The sequence below is a fragment of the Micrasema longulum genome, unplaced genomic scaffold (assembly GCF_059751315.1).
Source record: "Micrasema longulum isolate JH-2025_06_02 unplaced genomic scaffold, ASM5975131v1 h1tg000127l, whole genome shotgun sequence".
NCBI classification, from domain to species: Eukaryota; Metazoa; Arthropoda; class Insecta; order Trichoptera; family Brachycentridae; genus Micrasema; species Micrasema longulum.
This window is the reverse complement of record NW_028277333.1, coordinates 1,243,739-1,254,924: the sequence shown is the minus strand read 5'-3', so window position 1 is coordinate 1,254,924 and position 11,186 is coordinate 1,243,739. Positions and strand designations below refer to the sequence as shown.

The 11,186-nt window shown below is 31.8% G+C and overlaps 2 protein-coding genes across 3 annotated transcripts in view; one reads left to right on the top strand and one right to left on the bottom strand.

Annotated features, from left to right (window-relative positions):
* The first annotated feature begins 2,316 nt into the window (after positions 1–2,316).
* Positions 2,317–7,007, top strand: LOC148284359 (acyl-coenzyme A thioesterase 13). 2 transcript variants are annotated; one of them, XM_088240960.1, is made up of 4 exons: positions 2,317–2,401; positions 2,601–2,721; positions 3,579–3,766; positions 6,158–7,007. In XM_088240960.1, the coding sequence occupies exons 2-4, from the start codon at positions 2,635–2,637 to the stop codon at positions 6,315–6,317; spliced, it is 435 nt and encodes a 144-aa protein (XP_088097086.1). In that variant the 5' UTR covers positions 2,317–2,401; positions 2,601–2,634; the 3' UTR covers positions 6,318–7,007. The 2 variants fall into 2 exon arrangements, with proteins under 2 accessions (XP_088097086.1, XP_088097078.1); XM_088240952.1 differs by having other exon boundaries at positions 2,318–2,495.
* Positions 7,008–8,088: 1,081 nt separating this feature from the next.
* LOC148284358 (peroxidasin-like) overlaps positions 8,089–11,186 on the bottom strand; it is a 95,541-nt gene continuing 92,443 nt past the window's right edge. Inside the window, exon 7 of the mRNA XM_088240936.1 lies at positions 8,089–11,184. Coding sequence (XP_088097062.1) covers positions 8,231–11,184 — 2,954 coding nt within the window. The 3' untranslated portion in view covers positions 8,089–8,230. The remainder of the gene's footprint in view (positions 11,185–11,186) is intronic.

Genomic DNA, 11,186 nt, shown 5'->3' with positions numbered 1-11,186 from the left:
CCAATGCAGTGCCCTATGCACCATTAGGTGCGGAAAGGGAAAAAATATGAGATACATGTTTGAATTCCAAATTAAATAATTAATTTTCAAGTAGAGATTCTTATAGCAAATATCAAACTCTGTTTTTTCACCAACAGGGGTGCTATTTATGTAGGAATGAGATTTTTAAAAATGTATTAAATGTCAGTGAATATTATTTTATCATTACATTGTTTAGTGAAAACAAATAAATTGATAAGAATTATGAGGAATTAAAAGAAAGATATAAAATGAAAAAAGTCATTTACTTAAAACAAATAAATTGGTTAGAATTAAAAGGAATTTAAGGAAAGGTAAATAAAATTTGTTTATAAAAGTTCAAATACAAACTTTTTTAAATGCAAAAAAAACAACACCCTCCATTATATTTTAAATATGCCCTCTTGCCAAATGCAGCCATGTAGGTCGATGAATAAAATATTTACGCTCCTAACTTTTTTTTAATTATTAGATTGAAGATTTTAAGAGCTATAAAAACGCAAAGCGCAAATCTCATTCTTAAAAAAAAACGCATGTAAATCGGTCCAGTAGTTATTTCATATATCAAGGACACGCATATGAACATTGCCTTTTATATAATATATAAAAGTATTTATACACTTAGAAAAAATTAAAAATATTAGGTATATAGATTTGGTAAAAGAGACGACGCCCCGTTTTTATAGGCTAGTTTAATATATTATTTAAATAGGATTTATTGAATCACTTATAAATGTCAATAAATAACAACTTTACAATACATTTATCGAATTAAACTTTATTAGTAAATCAACAACGTAATTAAAATCAACAAACTAAAGTCAATAAAGACGAATCTTTTGCCAAGCTGTCTTGTCCTGCAAATGTTTCTCGACTTTACAGTATCTTTTTCCAGTCTCTTTTGACTAAATTTTGAGGATTATTTTTTAGTAAAACCTAAATTTCAAAAGGTACCTTGTGAAATCGTATGCAGTTTGCGGATTAAAAAAAACATTCCACTGGTTGGTACTACAAGTTTATCTTTATTTATTGTGTTGAGCCTATGGAAATCTCCATTTTGCTTAAAATCATTGATATGTTTGTGAACGCATATTAGATTTTTTAAAGTATATTGACGCGTGACCGTCATATACATTAATATCTTTTAATTATCTCTAAGTGACTCTCTGGGGTTCAGGTTGGAAATTTTCTCGAACAGCCCTCTTCTGCAGCATAAAACAAAGTTAATATCGACAGCATTTCCCCTCAGCAGATTACCGTAAAACATTATGCTGTGAAAGTATCTGTAACAAACTAACCTAGTTGTTTCTACATCAGTAAGATGCCGAATCTTTTTAACAGCGTGTGCAGCAGAACTATGTTAAATAAAACGGCTATAAGTGGACAGTCATAAAGCTTAAAATATAATGTTATGTCTAAAAATACAATCGTAACTAGGTCCAGTTCATAATCTCTAAGTTTTATATTAAAAATAGTCTGTTTTACATTACGTGTTACAAATCTTATACATTTATTATTTTTTTCGTTCAATAATAAACAGTTTCAATTAAATCAATTTAATTTCAATGAGAGAACATTGTTTTTATCATCAATAACTAATTAATGTCGTTTCATTTTTAACATAATCGATGTGATATCTGTAAATAATACAATCTTATGATTATTATCTACAAAATGGGGTAAATCATTTATATAAATGAGAATAGAAAGGTCTTAATATGGAACCTTTTTTTAAAAAAATTATGGGAGATGCTTTATTATTTACCTTGCTTATAATATACAAGGTTAATATTTTAAAAAGTGGATTTTTCTGCAATAAGATATTAAAAAAATTATCTAGACTATTGGGATCAGGAGGGATATATTAATGTGGGCGTGCTAAAATATGGAACCTTGTGGTACACCCATTATAACAGTTGATCCTTGAGATTGTGTACCAGCTTCATTCACCCTCTGAATCCTATCACTTAAACAAGAAGAAATAAAATTGAGAAGCAGAACCTATAACTCCACAGTGTTACTTTTTTTGCTTACTTTATAAGGTACTTTTTTTTTTCAAATTATGTGACATTTATTGATGTTTAAGTTTTTTTTTTACAGACGTCTCATTTGTTTAGTTATAAAATAATTAAACTGAGTTCAGTTACTAAATAATATAGGAATGGAATCTGCAAACTTATTTTAGTGAGTTATAATAATTTTATTAAAGAAAAAAAAAAAAAAAACTAATCTTGGTACCTACTCCCATAATAAATATGAGGTTCAGCGATGCCGGTGCCCTCACCATAGAAAATCACGTACACTTCTACATCAGTTGTCAAAAATGTCATTATCTATCTCTGTGGTCATATCCGTCATAAAAACGTGAAACGTGAATGATACGGTGAGCGGTTCGTTCATAGTCTAATGTCTAATATTATAATTAATTGGTTTATTCAAAGTTTACAATAAAGTATTGGATGAGTGACATATCCTTGGTATGTTTCCAAACCTTGTTTATGTTATCGAATATCAATTGTTCATACATTTGTCAGTGATTTCGTCAATGTTCTGCGTCTTACGTAAATATAATGACTTTTCAGATTGCTCGCGGGAAAATAAAACATTTCAACCAGAATGACTTCGCAGAAAGGACTCGAATTATTGAAAGTGGTGGCAGAATACATTAGCAAGACACATGGTTATGACAAAGTGCTGGAAAAGGTATTTTTTATCATAAATATATTGTTAGTGTTTAACGGTCGACGAATAAGTAATTATATTGTATTTTGGAATTTTATAAATTTTAAAATTTTATTACGACAGACATCTTTTGAAATTATGCTGTGCTTATGCTGTGGATAAGCATACCAATTTTTTTCCAGATGTTCCACTTAGCGAATATGGAAAAGTAGAAGAATGTTAAAAGTCAAGCGTTTTTATTATTTTTTTAATAAGAAAGAAATATGTGCATCATCATTTCCCTATCTGCACCAGTAGTACACATAACACTGCTTTACTACTCCTGTCGCAGTGTATCTGGATCATTTTAGTTACATGGAAGGTGAAGTGATCAGTCTTACGCTTCGGGCGGCATTCCTGGAGTAGTGAAATCTTGCAGTGTAAAACCACTTTTAAAATCGATATTTCACGTCTATTCTGCCAGGAATCGAATCTAGGGCCTCAAGCATGGTAACCGAACGTGGCAACCACTATTCTTTGAGGCGGACTTATCTCCCCTTGATTTACCTTTTCAAGATTTTAATCTGAGAGTAGCCACTGAGTCCAATACACTCGTCAAGGATTCTGGTTCTTTTTCACACACAGAACTGCATTCTTTATATGCCTGGACATGGATTATCACTGGACTACAACCAGGTTATAAATATAAAGATATCAATAGATTGAGTTTCTCCACTGACGTATTTGTATTGCTACTTGTGCAAAGGAATTTGACATTCACTTAACATGTCCAAACCAACACAGAACCCCTTTTTTAATTTTGTTGATAATGCTTGTCGAGTGGTCAGAACTAGTAATACTATTTGACTAATTATAACAAAGATATTATGTTTTTACAGGTTAAATTGGTTTCTGGAGGAGAGGGGTTGTGCAGTGCTGAATTCAAAGTTGGTCCTGAACATTTAAATGGAGGTGGTGGTCTTCATGGAGGCTTTATAGCAACATTAGTGGACTCTATCTCTACATACGCTCTCATGACCAGCATAAATGGCCTTAGTGGAGGAGTTTCTGTGGACATTCACATCAGGTATTTAGATTTATTAGTATATTAAATACATGTATATGGACCCAAAATATTCAATGTATTGCCCAAGATTGTAAAACCATGACCAGGATTCAATTAAATAAACTTGCAAAACAATTGGTAACTGGGTTTGTGTAATGAAACCGTATTCACCGGGCATTGCTCCTGCCATCTGATTGATGACTCATGGCCTGGCTGAGAAGCACTTGCATTCTTATGAAGATGCCAAAAAATTGCTCCGTGTGTGTGGATAACCTCAAAAGATGAGTCGTTCTCTTGAGATAGTATTTGTATGCTGCCAGAAAGATGGGAGAAAGTAATCGCTAGCAATAGACCATACTTTCAATGACGTGTTCTTCACTAACTTTTTAAAAAGTCCTTATTTTCATTAAAAAAATAGTGAGTACTTATTCAAGTCCCAAATATATAATCAAAATTGTAAAATAAATTCATTAGCAGGTAGTCGTGTTTTGTTATTATTTTGCACTGTATATAAAAATGTCTGCCTTAAAACCGGCTGTGTCTAGTTGGGTAGACTATCCACAATCCAGAGAAATCATTTAAAAAAAAAAACAGATAAATACATTATTTAATGACCAAATATTAATGGCGATTTTTTTTACCAGTGACCGGATTTCGTAGTGAACAATATAGTCAGACTGGTTCCCACCAGTCTCCCGACTAAACACATTGTTATGCTATGATATATAAGTGAAAGTAGTGTATGTTTTGAGTATGTCCGAATGTCTGTAGATACTGAATAAGTACTAGATTAGACGCACTGGGGAGTTTATCAAGATTATGGAGAATCCTTTTTTGAAAGAAATGAGAAAGTTTACAGTGCGTATGGTCTATCATTGGATGAACTAAATGATTGTTTGACTCATTGTATAGTTTCACAAAAATTAACAGGGTGTTAGAATGAAATTAATATGGATTTTAGAACATGTGTATAAAGAATGAAAATATTACAGTGCACAAAGTGACTACTTAAACCAGCCAAAGATAAGTCATAAGAGCTGAAAATAAAAGTTTATAAGCAATATGGATTTTAACTTGTTGCGAGACAATTGTTCATTCTTTTCAGTGATAGGGGCATGGAAAGCCGTAAATGTTAATTCTAAATAACATGAAAAGAAACAACCCTCTAGAAATAAGTTGAGAGGGCTTTCAGTTTCTCACAAGGTCCAACCACCACACACCAAAGAATTTTCAGACTCCTATTCTCAAAACTGAGTATTTTGCTGTTTTGGGCCCTTAGTAAGGTGCCATAATTCAAATACATAGCGGAGAATAGGTGGTATGCAGGCGTTATATAGGTGACATTTGGTTTTCCAAACAAACCATTGCGGTGTTTCCTTGTAGGGGTAGGCAAATAGAATAGAACACCACATCACTCAGTCTTTGCATACAGACCTCGCTTCCTCTACATTCATACATGTTCTTATGCGCGGGCCGATTATTCCTACTTTTGACATGTCCATCTTCAAATATTTGTTGGATTTGGTCATGGAATATCTTTTCCGTCATTCTTTCGCTGTACATTCACTCTACATGTTCAAACCAACACATCACTCCTTTCTTGATTTTGTCAATATTGCTTATCTCAGCCTTACATAATACATGTATTTTTACACCTATTGTTCATAGGTTTCCACACATTCGCTAAGAGATCGCATTTTGACAGCATCCAGTCTACTTTGATCCTTGTTTTTCCAATTCCATTCTTTGCTTCAATACATAAGGTTCAGCACTGGGACTTCATTATTAACTGCCAATTTTGCTGTTAACCACTGCATTTTCAATTTAAATTTATTATTTTAGAAGCAAACCCTATTTTCAACCTTCAAAGGGGTTTGTCCATTCACTATCTTGGCATTATACTTTCTAAGATTTCTTGATAAACTAGGATTGCAAATATGAATAAACTAGGATTGCAAATATGAATAAACTATTATGTTAAAAAACAATTGTCATCAGATTAATCTCACAACCAAAAAGTGTAGACACTCATTAGGTGTTTCAAATCCGTACCATTTTACCTACCTCAGAACAACTGTGATGAAAAAAAAAGTATAAATATTTGGTGAATCATTGATGCAGAAATAAAAAGTATTGTTTGTATAGAATAACATGTTTTATTTATTACTTTTTTAATATTACAATGCATAAAATAGATTAATATTTTTGAATATAAAAAAAATTTTCATGGTTGCTACAGTTTGCCTCAAACTTTTGGCATTTTTAAATAAGTATGAGTGTATCAGCTCAAAAGTGGCACAAATTTTTTCATATATTATCAATATAATAAATATATATACCTTAAGAGAATATTAGGTTTTTTTTTTACAAACTACATTTTATAAAGTTTGTTGTATATATTTTTTGTTACAGTTATTTAAAAGGCGCCCGCGAAGGGGATGATATTGTGGTAGATGCGCGTACTGTAAAGTCTGGGAAAACTTTAGCCTTTTTGGATGTGGAACTTCGGAAGAAAAATACAAATATTATAATAGCTAGAGGAACTCACACTAAATTTATAGGACAAATGTAATAATCTCTGAGCTTACAAATTAGAACTATGTATACAAGTAGTTAAAGGTAATTTATTTCTTATTTTCGTTAAAATAAGTTGCTCCTATACTATAATTAATTACTAGAAGTAGAAATTTTTGTTAAACATTAAAAATAAAACATCATTATTTATCAAATGGTTTTTAAAAATATAATATGAAATTATGTTTAATTTAATTGTACAATGAAATAACATGATATATTTTTTCTTCACTTATTAAGTACACTTATAAATTAACATCAAAGAAGAAATATTTGTGCATACAGTAATACTTTTTTTGCTTTCTTGGTCTTTAGATGCAGTAATTTTAAATATTATTGCTTACAATCGTTCCTTCCATACTGTTGTGAGCCGTTTTGCACATAAAAAAAATAGTTTTAAATATTATGGTTATTTGGTCTTCACACAAACTCTTATTACAAGAAGTATTTTTCGAGTATTCTATGGAAGCCCATTGTTTGGACACTTATTTTTCAAATACAAAATTGGTAAATTGCAAATTCTTAGCGTTAAGGCGGCGATTACAATTTATTATCTTTTTTGCATTACTGTCATGCAGCGATGTTTATAATATTGTTTTACACTTAGAGTAATAATATAGCTATAAGCGATGTAATAAAGTGTCTGAGTTATTTTTTAAATACAAAAATCACTGAAAATGAACTACAACAATATTTATTATAATATTAGGTATTTAATGTAACTTTACAGGCAAACTTTTTTTATGTAAAATGCTTTTGATCAATCTGGCAATAATATTATAATCTTAAGAAAATATCTACCTGTATGATTTCAAAACTGGTTACACTTGTGTTGCTCTCTTGGAAAATAGTTTTATCATATTTTCTTTCAACAAAACAGATTTTTTATGCTTGTATTCTGCTTACTTGCATTAAACATGATCATTTTTCTTATTATTTTCTCCCTTACTAGCATTAAGGAAAACAGTTTTTGTTGTTTCCGGAGAATTTTCTAGATTTAATATATTGATTTTTTCTACTGACATTTCTTGGTGGAACTGCATTTTAATTATAATAATAAAAATACTTTATAGTTTAATTCCACTTTCATTTATAAATTTTTACCGATGACCAAGTTTCGTCGTGACCAACATCGTCAGACTGGTGGGAGACCAAACAAATTTCTATGTTATAAGCAAGTGCAAGCAGGGGTTGTAAATCATGATTTTATATAATTATGGAAATAAAAGAATTTAAATTAAAATCATTTAAGTTAATAACAATTAGGTAATAACAATTAAAAGAATATAAGTTTTGTTTGAATGTATATAATAAAAACTGGTGTAAATAATATAATTTTATGAAGTTTTATAATGAAAATGTATTTGAATTATATGTATTTAAATTTAATTAAAATTATAACTGGGGCAGCTGGTTGGTAGTTCCATTGACGGGGAAATTAAGTGATTCTCTGAATTTACACCAGTTTTTATTGTATACTTTTAAACAATTCTTATAATTGTTATTACCTTATACTTAAATGATTTTAATTTAAATTCTTTTATTTCTATAATTATATAAAATCATGATTTACAACCCCTGCTTGCACTTGTATATAACATAGAAATTTGTTTAGTCTCCCACCAGTCTGCCGATGTCGGTCACGACGAAACCCGGTCACTGATAAAAATTTATAAATAAAAGTGGAATAAAACTGTAAAGTATTATTATATGTATAATTAGATTTTATTAAAACTTATTTAATCAAGAAAAATGATGCAATTTAAAACAAATCATGCAGGTGAAATGCAATCTATGCATTCAATTCTATGAAACACTATCACTAAATACTCAAAACATAACATTAACAATATTATCACGTTTTTTTTTACGTATTTCAGATAATAAGTATGATTTCATGTTTACTTATTCTCATGGTTCAGAAAAGGCATCATTTCTGGAGATTGATTTTTTTTTCTTTTCTTTTTTGCATTTATTATTACAATTTTTATCTTGCAGATGGCTAATATTCTTTTCGTGCTTTTCCAATCCAATTTTTACTGCTTTTACTATATTTTCCAATGTTTCTAATATAGTCATATACTCATCAATGGTTTCGGGCTTTTTGGCTTTAATTTTTGTTGCTTCATCGAGAAGAGCTTCCAAAGATCTCCTTTGCCTTGTTTGCTGTGAAGACACAATGCTACAATATCCACCCTCACAATCTGTACAATCAGCCCACATCCTCAAATCTACCTTCGGTATTTGATCACATGAAACATAACCACCCTGTAATTCAGGAAGCGTGAACAGGTCATTGGTGACTTTATCAATGCTATCGCTATTATCGCATAATATTCTAGATAATGTAACCTGCTTTATTTGTGAAAGTTGATCTTGCTTAAACATGGAGGGGTTTTCATACCAAAAGCGATCTCCATCTCTTAAGCGCTCAAACTGTTCTATTAAGAGACATTGAAATAATGGACCGACTTTTGCATCTTCAATTTGATCCTCTAGAATTCCGCCAACCCATACATCTATATTGTCAACACTACCATACAATTCTTGAAGTTTTTGGCGGACTTCGGCGCTAGATATTTCGTTTTTCAGATCGTCAAATGAATGTACTTCTGTTAGGTTGCAATACTTTCTCCATTTCATATAAAATGGATTGGCATGGTCTCTTGATCTTTGAATGTTCATTGCAGCTAGATCTAGAGCAACGGCATGGGCTACTTTAAAGAGTTTTTCTGTTAAATCTGAATTCAGATTTTGTTCCGGTGTTTTAAGTTTGGCTGGAACAGTAAACAAACCCCTAAGTAAAGGATCTACTCCACCTTCTTCTACCAACCGCCAAGATGAAAAAAATGCTTTATGTAAAGGTAGATGTCCCTCAGGAATTTCTTGGAAATTTTTATCCAGCCTTTGTAAAATCGGATTTATCAATGAATGACCAAAGCGAAGTGCGGCTGTGGCAAATACATTTGCTATTGTAGGGTTAACAGATGGATTGTAGCCTTTGTATTCTCCAAGTTTTTTCATCCCAGATGGTCCCAATATTATAGGCAACCAGTGACTGTAAGTAATATGCTGCATCTCCGCACCTACTATTTTTCTTGCCTCATTATAGAGAATGTCACCTTGCCAATGAGGATTGAAAAATTTCAATTGAGAAGCGATCCTGTTATGTTCCCGAAACCAAATTGTATGCATAGCAAGTAACCCTACTTGTTCGTTGGCTCTAATATCTCCTGCTGCAAAACATTTTATGTTATCTTCCAACGCACCTTTTCTGCAGTCCATTTCATGAGCTCCCGAGGAATAAGGAAGAAGAGCTTTTTTACCTGGAAAAGTTACTCCACTTCGCATTAATCCATCATTTGTTGTTATATTGCGAAGGTCAAGTGCTACTAAATCGGAAAAACCATACACTTGTGAAGCATCAATGTACGAAGTCAATTGATTAATTTGTTCTCTAGGTTGCAACTCATCGAAAAATACTGATGTCATGCCTGATCCACAAACTGAGCTGGATCTAATAAAGTCTATACATCTTCTATTTCCAACTCTTGAGTCCCCCTTTGGTATATCAATGGGAAAACACGGCGCTGCATATTCACATGATCTCTTACAGTCAATACCATCCCAACTTTGTGAACTTACTGATGGTGTTGCGTGATCTAGGTCATGGTCCAAGAATTGTCCCCATTGCATTACCATATGTGAAATTTTGGTATCTGGTGTAATTTTTGTAGTTGTTATGAGCTTGGAAGATATCAATCTAGCACTTGGCAATGTATAATTGTTATATTTTTTTATCCTAGACCATCCTACCGGTTGACCAAAACCGTTTTCATAAATTGGTTTAATAATTCTTCTGAATCCGGTGTTAGATGCTCCCCAAGTAGGATTATCATAATTATTACAAGTACCATCCAATGTTCTGTATTTAGAATGGTAGCACATGTTACTGCAGTTTGTTGTAAGCCTATGGGATATGCAACCTGACAATTTGGCTACTAAGCTAAGGTGCTCTGGCGAAAGAAGTTCCTTGTAATTAAAGTCAGTGCTTATGTTGACGGATTTGCCTTGATTTACAAGGTGACGAATATTGACGAGAGTTCTCTCATAGACTTCACCAGCTCTGGCGAGTTCTCTATCTGCAGCATTTGGATAACGGATAATTCTATATAAGTCTCCCATGTTTGGGCGCACGCTACTATTCCCAAACAGAGAATCGATTGTTTTATTTATGGCCAAATCTATTTCTTTTGTGGCTTCAGCAAATGCTATTTTAACAAATTTATCACCAGGTTTATTAATGCTCTCTGTAATAATTGTGACAAAGCCAGAAGATGTGGCTCTTCCATATTCATTTATAGCTGTACATTCGTAGCGCCCACTGTCCTGTTGCGTCACATTAACTATATATAAATTACCACCATGTGAAATTCGATGCCTTTCGGTTTGAAATATGTTTGTACCATCTTTTTTCCAATTTAATTCTGGTTTTGGATTACCTTCGCTTTTACAAGGAAGTTCAATTTTACTTCCCAATAATGCTTCAATATCATAAGGTTTGAAGACAAGACGTGGTGAAGTTACTGAATTTTTTTTTACATTTAACTCTGTTGATGATTCAGTAAATCCTTCGTGATTTTCTGCTCTACATAGATAGACACCGGAGTCAGTTTCTTTCAGATATTTCAATATTACTTGTTGATTTTTGATAGTAATTTTTTCAGATGTTTGAAGTAGAATTCCATTTTTATACCATGTGATTATGGGCTGTGGATAACCTTTAACAAGGCATGTCAAATTTAGTTGCTGTCCAAATTTATAAACCGAGGGTTCCTTTAAAATATTTAATACCTTAGGAGATGCT